The sequence below is a fragment of the Myotis myotis genome, unplaced genomic scaffold (assembly GCF_014108235.1).
Source record: "Myotis myotis isolate mMyoMyo1 unplaced genomic scaffold, mMyoMyo1.p scaffold_m19_p_1, whole genome shotgun sequence".
NCBI classification, from domain to species: domain Eukaryota; kingdom Metazoa; phylum Chordata; class Mammalia; order Chiroptera; family Vespertilionidae; genus Myotis; species Myotis myotis.
This window is the reverse complement of record NW_023416313.1, coordinates 136,216,036-136,239,293: the sequence shown is the minus strand read 5'-3', so window position 1 is coordinate 136,239,293 and position 23,258 is coordinate 136,216,036. Positions and strand designations below refer to the sequence as shown.

The following is a 23,258-nucleotide window of genomic DNA, read 5'->3' as shown; positions in this document are numbered from 1 at the left end:
TGAAATCGCGTGCGCCTCCCCTGTGCTGCATAGCCCAGGGCCCACATGTGCCATGTCTCCCGTCACCCGACTGACCGACACCCCCCACTTCTTCTAACACCACTTTTTCAAAAGAGACTCGCCCAGGCCGAAAACCGACTTCTGCGCATGGGCCATGAAGTTTCAATCGCACTTACGTGTGCACCCGCACATGGTATTTTGTGGAAGAGCCACACTCAAGGGGCCAAAGAGCCGCATGTGGCTCATGAGCCGTGGTTTGACGACCACTGGTCTAGCCGGTACATATGATGCACACTGGCAATTTAAAAATAAACGTTGACTTGTGCATGCGTGATACATATAAAGCTCTCACTGGCGCCAATCACACGCGTGTTTTAATTTTATAACATTATATTATATATACTATTTTGACATGTAATTTTTTGTAGTAACGTAATTACTGTGCAAATCTTTTAATTCATTTTCTTTCAATGTGCAAGAATTCGTTCACCAGACCACTAGTTATTTATAATAGTCAAGACAAGGAAACAACCTAAGTGTCCATGGATGGACCAAGAAATCGAGAAAAAGTTATCTATCTCTAAATTTAATCTATCCCTATACCTATGAATTCAGCCATAAGAAAGAAGGAAATCCCTTCATTTGTTAACTTAAATGAAACTTGAGAGCATTACATTAAGTGAAATAACACAGTGAAAGAAAAATACGTATGTATGCCCTCATTTATATATGGAATCTAAAAAAAAAACTAAACTCATAGAAACCAAGACAGAATGGTGGCTTCCAGGGGCAGAGGTTGGGGGTGGGCAAAATGGGTGAAGGTGGTAAAGGGTACAAAGTTCCAGTTACAAGACAAACAAGTTATGAGAATGTAATGTACAGCATGATTACTATAGTTAACAATACAGTATATTTGAAAATTATTAACAGCAGATTTCTAAAGTTCTCACTACACAAAATAATTGCACCTGTGTAAGATGATACAGAAGCTTACTAACCTTATTATGGCAATCATTTGACAATATATACATGTATAAGTCATTACATTTAAACTTATATAATATTATATGTCAATTATATTGCAACAAAGCTGGGGAGAAAACTCTGAAGGGATGATATGAGAATACATAAATAAATTAATTTGTTCTTAAAATGAAAAAGCAAAAAAAATAAAATAAAATAAAACAACCCCCACCCCCAAACCTAAAATAAGAAAAGAAATGTAACAAAATTATAGCACCACATATGAATTTCTAGGAGTATTTATTTTGAAAGTCTCAATGAATTGGATTTTTGTAAAAAACAAAACTACTAAAATTGACCTAAGACCTAAATTAAAACCTGAGGAGGCTAGTAATAATAATAATAATAAAAGCCAACTGAAAGAATTAGAAATTTTACTTATTCTTCCAAATTTTCAAAGAACAGATAATACTTTATAAAACTGGCTATAACTTTAATTTTAAGAATCTAATAAGGACAAACAAAAAACTAACTATAGAATATGCTAACAGATAGATTATATGCCCTAATTCAAAATAAAATTCTAGTAAATTTAATACAACAGGAAGTCAAAAGACCTAGCAGAGTTCATCCCAAGAATGTAATAATTATTTAATATCAGTAATCTAGTGATATTGAAATACAATATCCATCAATTAGTCAAGAAAGCAACACTACATGAAAATATGAACCAATGCTGAAAAAAATTCTGATAACATTTAACAACCTTTCATTATAAAAACTCCAGGAAAACAGGCTATTTCCTTAGCATGATAAAAAAAAAAAAAGTTACCTATTTTAAACCAGCAACCAAAGATATCCATTATTAATATAACTATGTAACACTGTAGTGCAATTTCTGGTCAGTGAAATAAGACAAGATATAAGCAAAACATGCATGATGTTTAGGAAGGAAATTATTTGCAGATAATGACCACACAATTAAACAAATCCTAAGAGGGATCTAAGATGGCAGAGGAGCAGGTAGAAGTTACACTTATTTCCTCCCAAGACTAAATCAGAATTACATCTAAATTATAGAGCAATCAAACTGAGTAACTAACTAATCACTAGCTGAACAGAAGTCTTATAACAGGATATACAGAAGAAGCCCATCAAAAGTGGTAGGAAGTGTAGATGCTCCAGTGCCAAAAGAGGAGCTCACAGGGCACCTGACTGTGAAAATCAGCAGGGAATCCATCCATGAGGGTGAGACAGGATACTGCTAAAAACCCAGGTGCCCTCTTAAAGGGCCAGCATACACAATCTTGATGGGAGACACTCACCCTGTGCTCCAATAAGGGATGGCAACTCAGAGTAGACTGGAGTCATACAGGGAAAAATTTGGTTATTTGGCTTTAGGGAGAGGAATAGAGGGACAGCTACCAATGTCACTGTACTGAGTTAGACGCCATCTCTCCTGGGATGAGCCCAGCCTAGATACAGCATAGTTTGGGGAGATGCACTAGCCCAATCCTCCTGATTCCATGTAGAGTCATCCTGTCAACCACCTGACCCTGATGGGGCAAAGTCCACTTCATGAGATTAGGCTCTGAAAAGTCAGCCTGAGGGTCGATCACACCCACAGATGGGCCAAGATAAATTAAGACTCAATTGCAACCACCCTAGCTGGTTTGGCTCAGTGGATAGAGCACTGGCCCTCAGATTGAAGAGTCCCAGGTTTGATTCTGGTCAAGGGCATGTACTTTGGTTGCAGGCTCGATCCCGGGCCCTGGTATGGGTGTGTGTGGAAGGCAACCAATCAATGTATCACTCTCAAACATCAATGTTTCTCTCTCTCTGTCTTTCCCCCTCCTTTTCACTCTCTCTAAAAACCAATGGAAAAATATCCTCGGGTAAGGATTAAGAAACAACAACAAAGAAGAGTCAATTACAACAGAATGGAACACATAACCCACACAAAGGACAATCTTGGAGCACCTAGCTCAGGTGATCAGGGGCAATGCACTACTGAGTCCCAAAGGACACCCACTACATATGACCACCACACCAAGACGAAGACAGAGTAGATCTACCTCATACACAGAAACAAACACAGAGAGACAGCCCAAATGGGGAGACAAAGAATCATGCCTCTAATGAAAGAACAGGAGAAAACGAACTCAATGAAAATGGAGGAAAACAATCTATCAGATACAGAGTTCAAAACAATGGTTATAAGAATGCTCAAGGAACTTAGGGGAAGAATGGAGGAACACAGTGAGACCTTAAAAAGAGGGATAATAAGCATAAAAATGACATAGAAACCATTTAAAGAAGTCAGAAATGAAGAATACAACATCTCAAATGAAAAATGTACCAGAAGGAATAAACAAGTACCTATTAGAAGGAATAAAAAATAATCGAATCAGCAATTTGAAAACCATGTAGCAGAAAACACCCAATCACAACAGGAAAAAAAAAAAGAATTTTAAAAAATGAGGATAATTTAAGGGACCTCTAGGACAATATGAAATGTAGCAACATTCACATCATAGGGGTACCAGAGAAGAGAGAGAGCAAGGAATTGAGAACCTATTTGAAAAAATAGTGGCTGAAAACTTCCCTAACCTAGTGAAGAAAATAGATATACAAGTCCAGGAAGCACAAAGAATCCCAAACAAGATGAACCTGAAAAGGTCCATACCAAGTCACATCATAATTAAAATATCAAAGGTTAAAGACAAAGAGCGAATCCTAAAAGCTGGAAAAGAAAGACAGTTACCTACAAGGGAAGTCCCATAAGACTGTCAGCTGATTTCTCAACAGAAACTTTGTGGGCCAAATAAGATTGGCACAAAATATTCAAAATGATTAAAATCAAGGACCTAAAACCAAGATTACTCTACCCAGTACAACTATCATTTAAAATTGAAGGAGAAATAAAAAGTTTGCCAGACAAAAAAAGGCTAAAAGAATTCATCACCACCAAACCGGTATTACATGAAATGCTAATGGAACTTCTATAGGAAGAAAAAAAGAGGGGGGAAAAAAGAACATAATTATAAAGAATAAAATGGGAATAAATATGAAACTATCAATAATTACTTTAAATGTAAATGGCTTAAATTCTCCAATCAAAAGACACAGAATAGAAGAATGAGTAAGAAAGCAAGACCCATATATAAGCTATTTACAAGAGACCTATGTCAGAACAAAAGATACACACAGACTAAAAGAAAAGGAATGGAAAAAGATATTTCATGCAAATGGAAAGGAAAAAAAAGCTGGGGCAGCAATACTTACATCTGACAAAACAGACTTTAAAACAAAGGCTATATTAAGAGACAAAGAAGGACACTACATAATGATAAAGGGAGCAATCCAAAAGGGGGATATAAATATTTATGTGCCCAACAAAGGAGTGCCAAAATATGTAAAGCAAATCTTGATGGGCATAAAAGGAGAGATCAACAGTAATACAGTCATAGGGGATTTTAATACTCTAATGACATCAATGGATAGATCTCCCAGACAGAAAATAAATAAGAAAATGGTGGCCTTAAATGACACACTAGATGAGGTGGATTTAATTGATATCTTCAGAGTATTTCACCCCAAAGCAGTAAAATATACATTCTTCAAGTGCACATGGAACATTTTCTAGGATGGACCATATGTTAGTACATAAAACAAGTCAATAAATTTAAGAGACTGAAATCATATCATATCCTATCTACTAAAAGAGAAACATGGTATTGGCATACAACCGCTACCCTTCCCATTGGCTAATCAGGGCAATATGCAAATTAACTGCCAGCCAAGATGGCGGCCGGCAGCAAGCCAGCTTGAAACTAACATGAGGCTTCCTTGCTTCAGGGACGGAAGACTCCAAGTTCCCCGCCTGCCGCTGCAGGCCTCTGAGTTGCAACTCTAAGCAACTATGTAAAAATTAGAGAAGCTAAACAAAACCCCAGAAACCTACTTTAGACCACCGGGCTTCAGCCAGCAGGATCGCAACATTGTAAGCAAAGGCCAGAAACCTACTTTCAGCAGCGGAGGCCGAAGAGCTGGAGCCAAGCCTCAAAGCTAAAGCTGGCCCAGAATAAAAAAAGAAAAAAAAAGAAAAAAAGGAGCGGTTGGGAGCTTCAGTCACCCCCAGCCTGAAACAGCCCTCAGCCCCTCACCCAGACTGGCCAGGCACCCCAGTGGGGACCCCCACCCTGAAGGGTGTGTGACCAGCTGCAAACAGCCATCACCCCTCACCCAGGCTGGCCAGGCACCCCAGTGGGGACCCCCACCCTGATCCAGGACACCCTTCAGGGAAAACCAGCCAGCACCCACCCATGCACCAGGCCTCTACCCTATATAGTAAAAGGGTAATATGCCTCCCAGCACCAGGATCAGCGGAGCCGCGAGGCCTCCTGGCACCGGGATCAGCGTGACAGGGGGCAGCACCCAAACCCCCTGATTGCCCTGTGGCTCTGTGTGTGACAGGGGGCGGGACAACAACCTCCCTATCCACCCTGCTCTGTTCGTGACAGGGGAAGGCGCCCCAACCCCCTGATCAGCCCTGCTCTGTGCCTGATAGGGGGGAGTTCCCCAACCCCCTGATCGCCCTGTGGCTCTGTGTGTGACAGAGTGCGGCGCCCCAATCCCCTGATCGGCCCTGCTCTGTGTGTGACAGGGTGCGGCGCCCCAACCCCCCTCCCCCCCCACGGGCCCTGCTCTGTGTGTGACGGGGTAGAGCCATAACCTCCCCATTGGCCCTGCCCTGAGTGTGAGAGTGGCAGTGCCCCAACCCCCTGATAGGCCCTGCTCTGTGGGTGATAGAGGGCGGTGCCCCAACCCCCTGATGGGCCCTGCTCTGTGAGTGACAGGGTACAGAGCCCCAATGCCCCTGATGGGCCCTGCTCTGTGAGTGACAGGGTATGGAGCCCCAACCCCCCTGATGGGCCCTGCTCTGTGCGTGACAGGGGGCAGCACTCCAACCCCCTGATTGGCCCTGCTCTGTGCGTGACAGGGGGTGGCACCGCAACCTCCCCATCGATCCTGCCTTGAGTGTGACGGTGCGGTGCCCCAACCCCCCAATCGGCCCTACCCTGAGCGTGACTGAGGTTGGCATCGCAACCTCCCGATCCGCCCTGCTCTGTGCATGACAGGGCGTGGCGCCCCGACTCCCCAATCAGCCCTGCTCTGAGCCCGACCAGGGGCTGCACCTAGGGATTGGGCCTGCCCTCTGCCACCCGGGAGCAGACCTAAGCCATCAGGTCGTTATCTCCCGAGGGGTCGCAGACTGTGAGAGGGCACAGGCCGGGCTGAGGGACACCCCCTCCCCCCCAAGTGCACAAATTTTTGTGCACCGGGCCTCTAGTATATATATATTACCATAATGGGATGAAACTAGAAATCAATCACAAGAAAAAACTGAAAAACCCACAAAGACATTAATAGTAAATAATATGTTATTAAACAATGAATGAGTTAACAATGAGATCAAGGGGGGAAAAATCAAGATACTTTGACACTAATGAAAATGAGAACACAACAGCCTAAAATCTGCGGGACACATCAAAAGAAGTCCTAAGAAGAAAATAGCAATACTGGCTTACATCAAGAAACAAGAAAAATCTCAAATAAACAATCTAACCTTCCACCTAAAGGAATCAGAAAAAGAACAACAAAGTCCAAAGTGAGAAGGAAGGAAATAATAAAGATCAGTGTGGAAATAAATGACATAGAGTCTAAAACAAATAAAAACAATGTAAAAGATCAATAAAACCAGAGGATGGTTCTTTGAAAAGATAAACAAGATGGATAAACCTTTAACCAGACACATCAAGAAAAACAGAGGACCCAAGTAAATAAAATGAGAAATGAGAGAGAAGTAACAACTGACACCACAGAAATACACAGGATTATAAGAAAATACTATTAATTATATACCAACTAATTGGACAATCTGGAATAGATAAATTCCTTGAAACATACAATCTTGCAAGGCTGAATCAAGAAAAACTAGGAAATCTGAAGAGACAAATTACAACCAACAAAATTGAAGCAGTAATCAAATAACTCCCAATAAAGAAAAATCCTGGATCAGATGGCTTCCCAGGAGAATTTTACCAAACATTCGAAGAACTAATACCTATCCTTTTCAAACTATTCAAAAAAATTCAAGAGTAGGAAGATCCCAAGCTCCTTTTCTGAGGCAAACATTATCCTGATTCTAAAACCAGATAAAGACACTACAAAGAAAGAAAATTATAGGTCATTATCTTGGATGAACATAGATCCAAAAATCCACAAAAAAATATTAACAAATCAAATTCAACAATACATTAAAAAGGTGATATACCACGATCAGGTGAGATTTATTCCTGGCATGCAAGGTTGGCACAATATCTGCAATCATCAAGAAATCAACAAACAAGTGTTGGTGAGGATGTGGAGAAAAGGAACCCTCATGTATTGTTGGTGGGATTGCAAATTGGTGTAGCCACTATGAAAAACAGTGTAGAGGTTCCCAAAATAAAAAATGGAACTGCCACATGACCCAATGATTCCATTTCTGGGTATGTAATTGAAGAAACCCAAAACAGTAATTCGAAGGAATATGCACCCCCATGTTCACTGCAGTGTTATTTACAAGACCCAAGATTTGGAAGCAGCCCAAGTGCCCATCAACAGATGATTGAATAAAGATGTGGTACATATATACAATGGAACATTACTTAGCCATAAAAAAAGAATAAAATCTTACCATATGCAACACCATATATGGACCTAAGTGCAGTAAGTCAGAGAAAGACAAATACCATATAATTTTACGTATATGGTGAGGTTGAAGTTACATAGGTATTCTTATACAATGTTGGTAACACTAGAAATTAGTATGCTTTGGCCTAATAATTATATTTCTAGAAATCTACTATAGGGTAAGACATTAAAAAAAAAAATTAAATGTCCAATAACTGAGCATCATAAAAAAAATTTTTGAAGAATATCAAAATGGCTGAGAAAAATGTTTACAATATAATATAAATTTAAAAAAAGATAACTTACTATATATTACTATGACTCCAGTTTTGTAAAATAAAAAAATCATAAGTATATGTCTAGCAAAAAAGAAATAATGAAAATACATAAGCAATTGTTAACAATAGTTTTATAAATACATGGTTTATTTTTGTTTTATAATAGCCAAAGAAATGAAACGTTATTTTAAAAAGATCATTCTAAGGAAAGTTTTTTAAAAAAGTACCTATCAGTTAGGAATTAAGGAAACGAATAAAGATTATACTATTCCATAAATTTGTTAGTAATAGGCATAAAGAGATAGACTATAACTTGGAAGGATAATAACAGGGAAGTTTTGTTTTCTTTAAAGGCAGATTACAAACATGCATATGGTAAGAGGAGTAAGTAGAAAATCAAGATAAAAAAGATAACTTTTTGAAGATCCAGAGCAGGCAGAGATGGTGAGAAGGAAAAGTATAGATGGGTGGTGGGGAGGCTTTTCTGAAACTGAAAGAGAAGATGGTTCAACATAGAAATTTTAAAGAGACACAGATGTAAGGCAGAGTGTTTGATGTGGGAAAGACCTGAATGAAACATTATTTTAAAAAGATCATTCTAAGGAAAGTTTTTTAAAAAAGCACCTATCAGTTAGGAATTAAGGAAACGAATAAAGATTATACTATTCCATAAATTTGGTAGTAATAGGCATGAAGAGATAGACTATAACTTGGAAGGATAAAAAATGGAACTGCCTCATGACCCAGTGATTCCATTTCTGGGTACGTAATTGCATTTCTGTAATATATGTAGTGATGGCATGGTGGATGGCTTGTTTCAAACTAGTTCCCCAATTGCCAGAAATCACTGGGTTTAATTCATGAGACTAATGTGTGTCAAATGTGAATGTGTGGAGGAAGACTAAATAAAGGTTAAGAACTGCTGTTCTAGCACACTGTCTTTCATACAGGAGGTCAAACATTTGAACTGAATTCTTAGTGAAGTTAAAATAAAGAGACCTTTTGACAATAATGAAGGGTTTGAGTGAACAGGAATAAGAAATTTGACGAACAGTTGGGAAGACGGTTGAAGTAAAGAAGTATTAATCTACAGTAAGGCTTTATATCACACTGGTTTGATAATTTTCTCTAGTAATGTACTGCTGCCTAGGAGTAGAGAAAATACATATTAAAAATGATTCTGGCTTGGCCAGTGTGGCTCAGGGGTTGAATGTAGACCTATGAACCAGGAGGTCACAATTAGATTCCTGGTCAGGACAAATGCCCAGGTTGCAGGCTGGATCCCCAGTAGGAGTGTGCAGGAGTTTGCCAATCAATGATTCTATCTCATCATTGATGTTTCTATCTCTGTCTCCCTCTACCTTCCTCTTTGAAATCAATAAAAAAAAAGAAATAGATTCTGATTATAGAATTGATTACTGCCATATATATAAAGTCAAATATAGAACAGTTTTTAGGGTCTTAAATATGGCATTTTAAAAGTAGGTGATAGTGTGTGAGTTTGCTGGACAGAAAGGCAAGTGAAATCACAGGTGGATGGGCATATTTATTGCGGGAAAAGTAAAAGTAAATAACTGGAGATATCAAAGTATAAAACCCCAGTTGAGTTAAAATGTGAGAGTGAGAAATGTGGATGTTAAGGAGGTTGTAAATTTTAGATCTAAGAAATACAGGTATTTGCCCAGCTGGCCTGGCTCAGTGGTTGAGCGTCAACCTAGGAACCAGGAGGTCAGGGTTCGATTTCCGGTCGGGGCACATGCCCGGGTTGCGGGCTTGATCCCCAGTGTGGGCCGCGCAGGAGGCAGCCAATCCATGATTCTCTCTCATCATTGATGTTTTTATCTCTCTCTCCCTATCCCTTCCTCTCTGAAATCAATAAAAATATACTTAAAAAAAAAAAGAAATACAGGTATTCTTAATAATGATGATATCCAAAGTGCCGCTTTATTAATGAATTTCTAGTTATAGTACCCAAAAGCACCTATCCAAAAATTTCATTTTTTTGAATCTAGAAAGGAAAGTAGCACATAAACATGGATCAACCCTATGCGAATTTCAGTTAAGTAATATTTTGTTGCTTCTAGTACTGGTTTCCCATTAAATTTTATCCAGATACACTAGGAAACTATGTTATAATGGGGTTTTATGCAACCTGGGCATTTGCCCTGACCGGGAATCGAATTGTGACCACCTGGTTCACAGTGGCAATTAACTGTATTTGGATATACCATAAGGCATATCCAAGGGCTTAAAGAGAAATCAGATTTATAGCAGTAAAACCAACTATAACCATTTTCTTTATGCCATTCGTATTTTTTGTTAGGTACTAGCTTGTATTCACCAGTCATTTCAATTGGGGCCTCTTAGACTAATCAAAAAGGTATATTTGCGCCGTCTAAGTATGGGAAAACAAACAAATAAATTTATAGGTTCAATTAAATTTCTGTAATTCAAAAGATGATTCTGAAATGCATAAAAAAGGTATACATAATTCAAATATACCTAACATTTTGATATTTTCATTTAAAAGTTTATTATTTCTAAGGTATAAAATACAGTTTCTGCTCAGAAAATTGTAACTCAGCAATACAGTACTATTCATACAAACAGAGAAATAGCTGACAGTTGACAGTTATAAATTTGAGATTTTCCAACAACTTACCACTGTCTTGAATCCAAGTTCCTAAGTTCTCTAAGTAGTTTTTCATTTTTCTTTAGGAGATGAAAGTTCCTCCTAAACAGATAAATTTATAAACATTTTCATTACCTTTGCAGTGAGTGACATGGCAGTCCCAGAAATATTTTCTATTCTACTAATGCAATTCTTGATAGTTGACTTGCCTTATCATACTTCTAACACAAAAGAGAACAGACCTTAAAAAACAAGTAAGGCCTGAGCTGGTTTGGCTGTGAATAAGGCCTACAGACTGAAGGGTCCCGGGTTTGATTTTGGTCAAGGGCACATGTCTGAGTTGCGGGATTGATCCCCAGTAGGGGGCATGCAGGAGGCAGCTGATCAATGAATGATTCTCTCTTATCATTGATGTGTCTCTCTCTCTCTCCCTCTCCCTTCCTCTCTTGAAATCAATGAAAAAAAATATTTTTCAAAAAAGAAACATATGTCATTATTTCTACCCAGACCCTCATATATTTCTATCAGTGGATCATTATCTATTTCATTTTTCTTTGCAGATGCTGTGAGCTTCCCAAACTCATATCCAGAAAAAAAAAAAAAAGAAATAAAAATACTTGTAGATTCCTTCTCAAGAGTTTCCTTAGGTTAGAAAGTTTTTTCCTCATGAGAAATAAAATATTCTCAACATCGAAATCATTACCAAATAAGCATGTGTTATATAGATGGAATTTGCTTTCTTCCTTGATTTATATTGTATTTTTTACATGTAAAAATGTATGTATAAGTTTTACCAAATATGTTCTATAGGTACAAAATGCAGTAGTCTCCCCTGCCCTTTATCCTGGTTTCAGTTACCAGTGGTCAACTGAGGTACGAAAACATTAAATAGAAAATTATAGAAATAAGCAATTCATAAATTTTGCATGCCATTTTGAGTAGCATGATGAAATCTCACTGTCCCGCTTCATCTTGCCTGGGACATGAATTATCCCTTTGTCCAGTGTATCCACATTGTATACCCTACCTGTCAGTCACTTAATAGTCACTTCGGTTATCAGAGACAGAGAAACCACATTCACATAACTTTGTTTACAGTATTATTTTACTATTAGTTATTGTTAATCTCTTACTGTGCCTAAGTTAAAAATTAAACTATTTAAAGGTATGTCTATATACGTATATATGTGTGTATATATATATGTGTGTATATATATATATGAAAAAATATTCCATATATATGTAATACATATGAAAAAATATTCCATATATATGTAGTTATGTAGCACTATCCCATATTAGGCATCTACTGGGAGTCTTGGAACTTATCCACTTCAGATAAGGGGGGATTACTGTATTTACAAACTGTTTATTTTAATTTTAATATTTACTGATTTTTAGAGAGAGGAAGGGAGAAATAGGGAGGGAAGATAGAGAAATAGAGCCAGAGAGAGAGACACAGAGACAGACATCAATTTGTTGTTCCACTTACTTAAGCATTCATTGGTTGATTCCTATATGTGCCCTGACTGGGGATCAAACTGTCAACCATGGTGCATGGGAACACAGTGCTCTAACCAATTGACCTACCTGGCCAGGGCCTATATGTACAAATTATAATCACAAAATCAATGCTTGCTGAGGTAAAATACAGCCTCCTGACCTTTAATTTTTCTTGAGATAATATAGACCATTCTATACTAAAAGAGTAGAATGCATTTATACGAGTGGCAATTAACTATATTTGGACATACCATAAGGCAAATTTGTTCCTGATATAATGTGGCTTTCCCATAAGGCAGAGGATATTGCCTTCTAATAAATGGAAGGGTTTAAATCAAGTTAAACACTAGTTAAAAGTAAGCAAGTAGAACTCCATTTCAATGCTTCACATGCATGTGAATTACTTTAAGATTTATTCATCTACCGGTATCTTCCCACCTACTACAAATTGAACAGAAGCAATAAATTAAATGATGCTTCTTCTATTTTCCTACAGTTTTCAGTTTCATATAAATTTAAAAATTAAATGTATATTAATAACGCTTTATACCAGTGTACAATTTTAGTACTTTACGTACATTAACTAATTTAATCCTCACCATTATGTTAGTTGGGAGTTATTTCCTCCAAGTTTAAGTGACTCCAATCTGGGTCTTCTTATTTAAGTCTATGTAATGCCTTTTCATTTAACTCCTACCTAACTTACTTGAATACTTTGTGTGTTGATTGCAAGTTTTTACAACATGCATAAAAAAAAATGATATCCAGATTCTTTTCTTGATTTGATGTTAAATCTTGAGTTAATTCCTCTGATAGAAACAAGAAAGGATCATATTAGTATTTGTCTAAAAAAAATTTGTGAGGCTTCTGTGAAATAAGAAGAAATATATATTTGGCTCTACCCCCAGTCCCTGACATAGAGCTCCTAAAACCCTTGTAAATTCCCGATGATGGAGGTGACAGGAACATCTTCACAGAGTTCCTAAATCCCTTAGGATTTCCTGGGTAATTGGAGAGCTTTTGTTCTAAAGAGGTGACTCTTGGTGGGCTCCTGGATAACTTCAGGATGAGGCCTTGTCACCAGAAAGAGTAACCATGATTAAAAGGTTGGTAAGTGAAATAAGCCAATCAGAGAAAGACAAGTAGCACAGGATCTCACTTATATGTGGAATCTAATGACAAAATAAACTGATGAACAGAGAGGACCCAGAGACATAGAAGCATGGAACAGACTGATGAATCTTGGGGTGGGTGTAGGTGGGGAAGTGGGAAGAGATTAACCAAAGAACTTATATGCATAATCCATGGACAATAGTATGGTGAAGGCCTGGGGAGGGGGCAGGAGTGGGATCAATGGGGGGACAAATGGGATATCTGTAATACTTTCAATAATGAAGATAAATTAAAAAACAAAACAAAAAAGTTGGAACTTTCAGCTCTACCTCGGAGTAGGGGTTAAGGCTGGAGATTGAGTGAATATCAATACGGCCATATGATGAAGCTCCATAAACATCTCTAACTATGGGGCTCACAGAGCTTCGAGGTTGGAGAACACATTCAATGTTCTGGGAGGCAAGCCCACTCCCAACTCCACAGAGACAGAAGCTCCTACACATGGGACCCTTCCAGACCTCTCCCTATGTACCTCTTCATCTGGCTATATGTATCCTTTAACTATCCTTTATAATAAACTGGCAAGTGTAAGTAAAAGTTTCGGAGTCATTAGAGCTAATTATCGAATCCAAGGAAGGGGTTGTGGGAACCCGATTTACAGCTGGTTAGTCAGAGTATGGGTGGCCCACAGTGGGGGCAGTCTTCAGGTCTGTGTTAACTCCAGGCAGTGTTGGAACTGCATGGTGTGGAAAACCCACACATTTAGTATCAGAAGTGTTATGAATAAGAATAAAGTTTTTCCTATTAGCTTCCGTGAAGGCTGGAAAAATAAGATTATTTTCAATTATATGCCCTCTAATTTCTAAGTCAGATAGTGAGGAAGAGAACAGAGACTAAAAATGCTTGATCAAAAGATAAATAAGACTAATGTATAAAAATAAAGAAAAACTTCTGCTTTATTCTTACCTTTTGTCCCAGGAATTCATTCCCAATATACTAAGAAGCAATCTGCAATAATAAAATGCTGACTGAGGCTTTTGAGGGGCTGGTTCATCTTGCTCCACAGCTTTCATGTTTAAGTCATTAAAGTGTTTCTCAACAAATTCTTTTTCCTCTGTATGTTGCTTAAGGATAGCATTAATAACATCATTTTCCTGTTTTTCAGAAATGCACACAGGTTGTGGAGCAGGAATATTAAGTGAAATTCCAGTTCTCTGTAAGCATTCAGGACTGGTTACACCTAAATACTGCAAAAGTTCATCAAGAACATCTTCATCATCTCTGATTGTATCCCAAGTTGGTACAGTTTCTCTAAATCTTTTAAACTGACAGGAAATCCCATCTTTTATTGTTATATCTTCTAAGCATTCGTTAGATCTAGGTGGCTCTTCTGGCTTCTCTTGGTGAGACAATGAAAGTATGAGAGATGCAGGTTCTGACAAGCCACTTACAGGAGGTGGTCCATATAGGATGGCAGAATCCCATGAATATTTTCCAGAAAGATCACGTACTATGATTCTGACATTTGAATTGGCTGATGCAAGACCAGCAGATAAACCTCCTCCAGGTATACTCTCTTCTGATCTGATCTGAATACAGGACACCAAGGTTGTATTGTTCAACACGAAGAACTGGATATTTGGACTCTCAAAGAGTTCAGGAGAAAGTTCAGTACTTTCACTGTAATGATTGTCATGATTTTCACACACCTGACTTGTTAACATAGCAGGACCACCACTCATTGGATAATGGCCCAAGTGATTTACCAGATGTGTAATAACAGTACGAGCAGCTATAGAAATTAATCCTTGTTGCATTTGAGTTTTCACTAGAATAAAAAAAAATAAGTGAGTGGGAATACTGTTGCTTCCTAGGATGTCATATGACAATGAGACACTAGACAACAAATAGGGACATTATCAAAATCACACTCAAATACTTCAGTAATTATTATTTCCAATTTAGATTATGTTACAGAAATGATGGCAAATAACAAAACTGTTCTTTAGTGAAGTTTTGCTGTTAATTTTATAAAGAGCCCCCTTTTTGAAATTTTTGCTTATGGATTCTTAATTTAAACCGAAGTCTTTAAATGTACATCATACCTTAAAAGAAGGATCAAAAGTATTAGAAATCACTTGAAATCACTTAGCACATAGATTAGAAAGCCAATGAAATCCAACTGATAAGTTTATCTCATGAGCAGATTCAGAACAGTTTGCAGCATGCCTTAAATTTCACTTAATTATGGCTTTTATCAATGATGTAAAAGTTTCAGAGAAAAGTAATCTTTCACTAAACTTTAAGAGTTGTGATCAATTTAAACAGTGAGTGTAGCCAGTATATGATAAGGAAGCTTTATTTTAAAGAAAAAAATATTTTATGGCCCTGCATATGTTTTTTCCCTCCTAAGGTATCCTTCAGGACATTGTGGTCTAGTCTAAGCAGTTAGTTGTATGTAAGAAGCATTCCCCCCCCCCCCCCCCCCCTTGCTTAAGCACATTAGAGAAAGCAAATAGATAAGGAGCATATCCATGTGAGTAACTTAAAAAAAAAAATCATAGGAAACAGTAAAAAAGAAAAAAAAACTCAAAAAACATTGCAATATGAGGCCTGAAAAGGCAGGGTGCCTAATGGCAGCACCTAAAGAAAGAAAAGAGAGGGGACAAAGAAGACAGAGAACACAGAAAGAGGTGGAAAGGGAGGAAGAAAGAAGTAGAGATAGACAATAGCTTGTCAAAGTCCACTAGTCCAAGAATGCTAGTGTCATTCTAAGGAGGGTTGATGTGGAAACCAATTTTGGAATGAGTGGTGTCAAGAAATGGGGACAATTTAGTGATGTTTATCTTGACACTTTTTACCTAGGAGATGGAAGGAGAGCTGCCTGTGGTAAATAAGTACTAATCATTTATGTAGGAAGAGGACTTTGGTTGGTTGTGTGTGTGTTTACAGTATTCTGGTCTTAGTTATAGACATGATTCAGAATGATTGTGTCTCTGGATTTAGAGTGATCAGAGTATTGTTTATATTCTGGAAGTTAATCATTTGGGAATACTATAGTCCAGCTGCTAGAGTAAATATAGGTTGATCAAAGTATTATCTATATTCAATAAATTCCTTAATTTTAAGTGTGCTTTGTGATGAATTTTGGTAACTGTATAGAACTGTGTAACCAGAAACATAATCAATATATAGTAAAATTACTACATGAAAAAAGGATAAATCTACCCTAACTAGTTTGACTCAGTGGACAGAGCATTGGCCGGCAGACCAAAGGGTCCTGGGTTCGATTCTGGTCAAGGGCACGTACCTTGGTTGCAGGCTCCTCCCTGGCCCAGGCCCTGGTTGGGGCGCGTGCAGGAGACAACCAATCAATGTGTTTCTCTTACATCAATGTTTCTCTCTGTCTTTCCCTCTCTCTAAAAGATCAATGGAAAAATATTCTCAGGTGAGGATTAAAAAAAAAAAAAAAAGGATACATTTTAGTTTATGTAAATTATATCTCAATAAAACCAATTTTAAAAGTTTAAAAGGAGACTAGCTTGTGCATTGCTGGTGATTACTTTATAAAAAAAGGCAAGAGAGCTCTGGCAGGTGTTGCCAAATGGTTAGAGTGTGAGCCCATGCACAGGAGGGCTGCAGGTTCGATTTCGGGTCAAGGGCATATACCTGGGTTGCAGGTTCAATCCTTGGCCCAGATCAAGCACGTGCAAGAGGCAACCAATTGATGCCTCTTTCCCTCTCTATCCCTCCCTTCCACTCTCTCTAAAAAATTAATGGAAAAAAATGGAGTGAAGATTAATAACAATAAAAAAAAAAGGCAAGAGAGAACAGTTACATTTTTAAGGCTATAGCCATAAAGATTCAGAACACCACTGGGTATAGGCAGAGTTAACAACAAACCAGCCACTAATATTAATAACATCATCTCCATTATTCCACTCTATAAAAGAACAGTTTTCTTTGCTTGGGCTATGGCTGATTTTGAAATGTTGCCAAGCATCAAAATTTCAATCTTCTTCCATTATCAATCAAGTTTTACGTCTACATAGATGTACATATGAACATTTTTCAATTTACTTAAAAACTCAATTACACTGAGCTGTTCCAGCCATTATATTTATGGCTAGTTTCGAAAATCAGTTATCCAACACTAGAGAACAACACTAAATAATTAACCTTAATTCAGTTCTACATTTTCAAGACTATAAGCAAAGTAAAAAGATATGTCACTAACTGATGAGAAACAGAGGGGTAGCTTGCTTTTACTTCTCAATTTACAACTTAGAGTATAATAAATATTAACACTATAAGGGGCCTTACAGATACCCTAGCCAGTACTTATTTTGTATCTGAGGACAAATAGGTTCACAGAAGTTAAGCGATATGCCTGTTTTCTATAGAAGATTTTACATTAGTACTAGTCTTTTGCTTCCCAGCGCAGTGTTATTTCCATCTTTACCACAACTCTGACTTGCATATTTTTTTCTTTTGTTCAACTGCCTTTTCTTTTGGCAAATCACTGTGACATATGCAAACACTGAATTCAATTTTTTCTGTGTACAGTAACTTCAAAAAGCATTACTAGCATAAATTATTAAATATATGGCCATTATCAACTGAAAACATTCATTTAAATAAGACTAAATTTATTTTAAACTAGAGCCTGGTGCACGGCTTAGTGCACCAGTGGGTCCTTTGGCCTGGCATGCAGGGATTAGGCTGAAACCAGCAGTCCAACATCCCCCGAGGGGTCCTGGATTGCAGAGGGTGCAGGCCAGGCCGAGGGACCCCACCGGTGCACGAATCTATGCACCCAACTTCTAGTATGCATATAAGATCTTTGGTAACTCTCTTCCCACCCTCCTCCCTTCCTCCTTCCCCCCCTTTCCTCTGAGATTCATCAGTCTGTTCCACGTTTCCATGCCTGTGGTTTCTGCTCCTGTGTTGAGTGTCTTCCCCCTGGTGGTCAGTGTGCATCATAGCTACTGGCTGGTCAGCTGGTAGCTTAGGCTTTTATATATACAGACTAGAGGCCCGGTGGACAAAAATTTGTGCATTGGGGGGGGGGGGGCGAAGGGGGGTTCCCTCAGCCCAGCCTGTGCCCTCTCGCAGTCTGGGACCCCTCGGGAGATAACGCCCTGCTGGCTTAGGCCTGCTCCCAGGTGGCAGAGGGCAGGCCCAATCCCTAGGTGCAGCCCCTGGTCGGGCTCAGAGCAAGGCCAATTGGGGAGTTGGGGCGCCGCCCCCTGTCATGCACAGAGCAGGGCGGACTGGGAGGTTGCCATGCCACCCTCAGTCACACTCAGGGTAGGGCCGATTGGGGGGTTGGGGCACCGCCGCCTGTCACACTCAAGGCAGGGTCGATAGGGAGGTTGCAGCGCCACCCCTTGTCACACACAGAGCAGGGCCGATCAGGGGGTTGGGGCGCTGCCCCCTGTCACACACAGAGCAGGGTCCATCGGGGGGTTGGGGCTCCATACCCTGTCACGCACAGAGCAGGGTTGATCAGGGGGTTTGAGGGCTGCCCCCTGTCATGCTGATCCCGGTGCCGGGAGGCCTCTCGGCTCCGCTGATCCCGGTGCTGGGAGGCATATTACCCTTTTACTATATAGGATAGAGGCCTGGTGCATGGGTGGGGCTGGCTAGTTTGCCCTGAAGGGTGTCCTGGATCAGGGTGGGGGTCCCCACTTGGGTGCCTGGCCAGCCTGGGTGAGGGGATGATGGCTGTTTGCAGCTGGTCACACACTCTTCAGGGTGGGGGTCCCCACTGGGGTGCCTGGCCAGTCTGGGTGAGGGGCTGAGGGCTGTTTTCAGGCTTGTGGGTGACTGAAGTTCCCAACTGCTCCTTTCTTTTTTTTTTTTTTTATTCTGGGCCAGCTTTAGCTCTGGCTCCAGCTCTGAGGCTTCCCCTGCTGAAAGCAGGTATCTGGTTTGTTTAGGTTCTATAATCGAAACAATGTATAACTCCAGCTCTGAGATCCCGGCGGGCTGAAAGCAGGTTTCTGGGGTTTTGTTTAGCTTCGATATTTGTTACAATGTTTGAAACTGCAAGCTCAGAGGCCGGCAGCGGCAGGCGGGGAACGCTGGAGTCCTCCGTCACTGAAGCAAGCAAGCCTCATGTTAGTTTCAAGCTGCCTGGCTGCCGGCCGCCATCTTGGCTGGCAGTTAATTTGCATATCGCCCTGATTAGCCAATGGGAAGGGTAGCAGTCATACGCTAATTACCATGTTTCTCTTTTATTAGGTAGGATGGTAATAAAACATGATTAAAGATTTAAAAATTTTTGATGTAGCAAAATACTTTTCTGTTCTTTATTTTCTTTTTTATTTTGAATGATAAGCTTACAAAGGTGACATGTATTTTTTGTTTGTTTTCAACACAGAAGCAAATTATCTTTGTTTTTAGCTAAACCAGGGCAATGGGAACAACAGTTCTTTCTGATTCAAATTGTCTAGAGAGCATTCCTTTTGCAAGTTTACAGATGAGTAAACCTCACATGTTAATTAGGACCCATGGACCTTTGTTTTAAAAATTTTTTAAAAAATACGTTTTACTGATTTTTAGAGAAACAAGAATGAAGAGAGAGAGAGATGGAAGGAGAGAGAGAAACACTGATCAGCTGCCTCCTGCATGGCCTCCACTGGGGATAGAGCCTGCAACCTGGGCATGTGTCCTGACCAGGAATTGAACCTGGGACCTCTTGGTGGATGGGTTGACACTTAACCACTGAGCCACATCAGCCAGGTGTGACTTGTTTTATTTAAGCAGAGAATCATTTTTGCAAAAGCAAGAGAGTATAATTTAATAGAAATAGATCACAGAAAATAGAGAATTCTTGATGTTGTCTCTGACTTGCTCTGTGATCATGGACAATTACATAAACTCTTTTTAAGACCCATTTTTCTCTAAGAATAACAGACTTTTTGTAAAAATAAACTGAAAACTCATAAAGTTAAATATAACAAAATAATATAAATCCTTCAATTTTGAGAGCATTCTAAATAACATAGGTTTTATGAGTTCATTTTTAAAACCTGCTTATAAATAAACTGTAGGAATGAGCCAGCTCTTTCCCTAAATCATAAATACCTAAGTTCAGGTACCAGTCCATCTATAGATTCTCTTCCCAAAGGAATTATTAGTGGGCATGCAATATAAATGACTTTATTCACAAATCTGTCATAATTATTAATATTATTCATATTAAAAATACATTTAGATTTCAGATATAGGCAAAAGCATTTTCTTTCTTCGGTAGTTTCTCTAAATTTAGAATATGTAAATACAAAATGATAAAAATCTCTCAACATTTTAATTGGGAGGATAGATTTATTTAGATTTATTTTTGAGTTATAAACTATAGAACATATCTCTCTTCTATAAATATGCTTAGATATAAAGAAAATGTATGAAATGCCCTAATTTAGAAATTCAAAATGAAATTCTAAACTAACTGGCCTTGTGAGAATATGTAAAATGAAGATATCAATGCTGCTAAGGCTTTGTGTAACCAGCATTCATTTAAAAAGTCTATTCAGGGTTGTCTTTTCAGATTGTCAGATTAAACAAACCTAACAGCATTTGCAGCAAACCCATAATTACAGATTATTATGGCATACAAAAGCAACAAGACATAAAAAGCTGCTGCAATTCACTGCACTCTAATAGAACATGCAGAGGAAGTTAATTTTGGCAAATGCTTTAAATATTAGCTTTGCATAATATGTATAGGTGAAACTATAATTAGGACAGGATGAATTCTTTGGAGCCTCCTTTCACTCCGACTCTGCAAATGATGACTTTTTGCTAATAAGACTACTGCCATTTGACAAAAAGCCAACTTCACTACCTTTCTTTATTCTTTAGTAAATTTAATAATTACAGCTACTCCTGCCAATAGTTCTGAAATCAGACTTGTTCAATCCAATACTGAGCTTATTAGGGACACTTTATGTTTGGAAATCTTTGGCCAAAAAAGTACTTGAAGATGATGAAGCATGCCTTAGACAAGGGCACAATGATTAGTCATTTTCTCCACATTAAAACTCCCAAAATGCAGCATGTAGTCACCACAGATCACAGAATCACCTGCTGTTAGTTCACAGCTGTTCCTAAAAGCTTCTGCATTTATCTGGCCCTTAATACCTTTAAGAAAGTCCAAAGGGAATAACTGAATACATTTAGAATAGTATTCCACAGAGTATCTGGTACCAATATAAAGTTCATCTACTTAAACTTTTACCTTTGTGTCTTTTTTTTAAAATATATTTTTATTGATTTTTTTACAGAGAGGAAGGGAGAGGGACAGAGAGTTAGAAACATTGATGAGAGAGAAACATCGATCAGCTGCCTCCTGCACACCCCCTACTGGGGATGTGCCTGCAACCAAGGTACACGCCTTTGACCGGAATCGAACCTGGGACCTTTCAGTCCGCAGGCCGACGCTCTATCCACTGAGCCAAACCGGTTACGGCTACCTTTGTGTCTTTAAGGTGACTGTTAACAGTACAGTAAATTTGGTATGAAATACAATAAAACTTCCCTTTACATAGTAAACCATTTATTTCACTGTTTAAGAAATACACTACACTGCCCTTAATTAAACTTTTATCATTTTACACCTTTAAAAATGCAAAAACTGTGCCCACCAATAGATGAGTGGATAAAAACAGCTGAGATATCCTATATAATAAAAGGCTAATATGCAAATCAACCAAACAGCGGAACAACCAGTCGCTATGATGCACACTGACTACCAAGGGGCAGACGCTCAACACAGGAGCTGCCCCTTGGTGGTCAGTGCGCTCCCACAGCCAGAAGCTAGGCTCACAGCTGGTGAGCAAAGCGGCGGTGGCGGGAGCCTCTCCTGCCTCGAAGGCAGCACTAAGCCATCAGTCGGACATCCCCCTAGGGCTCCCGGACTGCAAGAGGGCGCAGGCCAGGCTGAGGGACCCCACCCCGAGTGCAAGAATTTCATGCACCGGGCCTCTAGTGTACACACACACACACACACACACACACACACACACACACGGTCATAAAAAGGAATGAAATCTTACAATTTCTGACAGAATAGATGGACCTAGAGAGTATTATGCTAAGTGAAATAAGTCAGAGAAACAAATACCATATATAGTCAGACAGAGAAACAAATACCATGTGATTTCACTTATATGAGGACTCTAAAGAACAAAATAAAGAAACAGAAACAGACTCACAGACAACAGAAAATAAATTTATAGTTACCAGAGTGGAGGGGGTTGGGAGCCTGGGTGAAAAAGGTGAAGCGATTAGGAAGTACAAACCGGATGTGAGGGCGATCTGGCTGCGACATCTGTCACCCCATTGATCGCCAGGGTTGATTTGGCTGATCTGGCTGGCTAGGCGGGTGTCCCCCTCCTCCCTCACTGATCCATGTGCATCCCTCCCGAAGCTGCGTGCTCGGTCGAAGAGGACGACCTTCCCCCCCCCGAGGAGAGGACCGGTCTTCGGTCAAGGGTATATGAGTAGCTGCGCTCCCCTGCTAGGACCTCCAAACAAGCTCTCAAAGAAGTACAAACCGGTAGTTATAAAATAGTTATGGGGATGTAAAGTACTGCATAGGGAATATAGTCAATAATATAATAACTAAAAATGGTGCTAGGTCAGTACTTGAAATACTGGGGGGGGGGGGGGGGAATCACTCTGTAAATTAAAATTTTCTAACCACCATGCTGTACACCTGAAACTAATCTATAATAATAAAAGGGTAATATGCTAATTAGACCGATGCCTTCTGGACATCATTCCAGACGTCCATCCTGACAAAGCTGGGGCCGGAGGGAAGCCAGCCGGGTCCCAGGCGCCTGCGGGCGGCCCTGGGAAAGCCAGCCCGGGTTCCAGGTACCTGCTGGCAACTGGAGGAGGGAAGCCCGCGTCCCGGGTGCCAGAGGGAAGCTGGTGCCGGCAGCCGGGGGAAAGAAGGCCTATTCTTGCACAAAGTTTCGTGCATCGGGCCTCTAGTATAAAATAATAGTGAATGTCAATTT

General features: G+C 39.4%; 1 protein-coding gene across 12 annotated transcripts in view; it reads right to left on the bottom strand.

Annotated features, from left to right (window-relative positions):
* The window catches only part of RALGAPA1 (Ral GTPase activating protein catalytic subunit alpha 1), a 277,152-nt gene that overhangs the window by 83,534 nt on the left and 170,360 nt on the right, over nucleotides 1–23,258 (bottom strand). For 10 of the 12 annotated variants that reach the window (XM_036353109.1, XM_036353124.1, XM_036353130.1 and 7 more), the window contains 2 exons: nucleotides 14,194–15,055; nucleotides 10,642–10,713 (listed from right to left, as the gene is read on the bottom strand). The exons of 1 other annotated variant lie outside the window; for it this stretch is intronic. In XM_036353109.1, coding sequence (XP_036209002.1) covers nucleotides 10,642–10,713; nucleotides 14,194–15,055 — 934 coding nt within the window. The remainder of the gene's footprint in view (nucleotides 1–10,641; nucleotides 10,714–14,193; nucleotides 15,056–23,258) is intronic. One more of the 12 variants, XR_004974555.1, reaches the window with a different exon arrangement.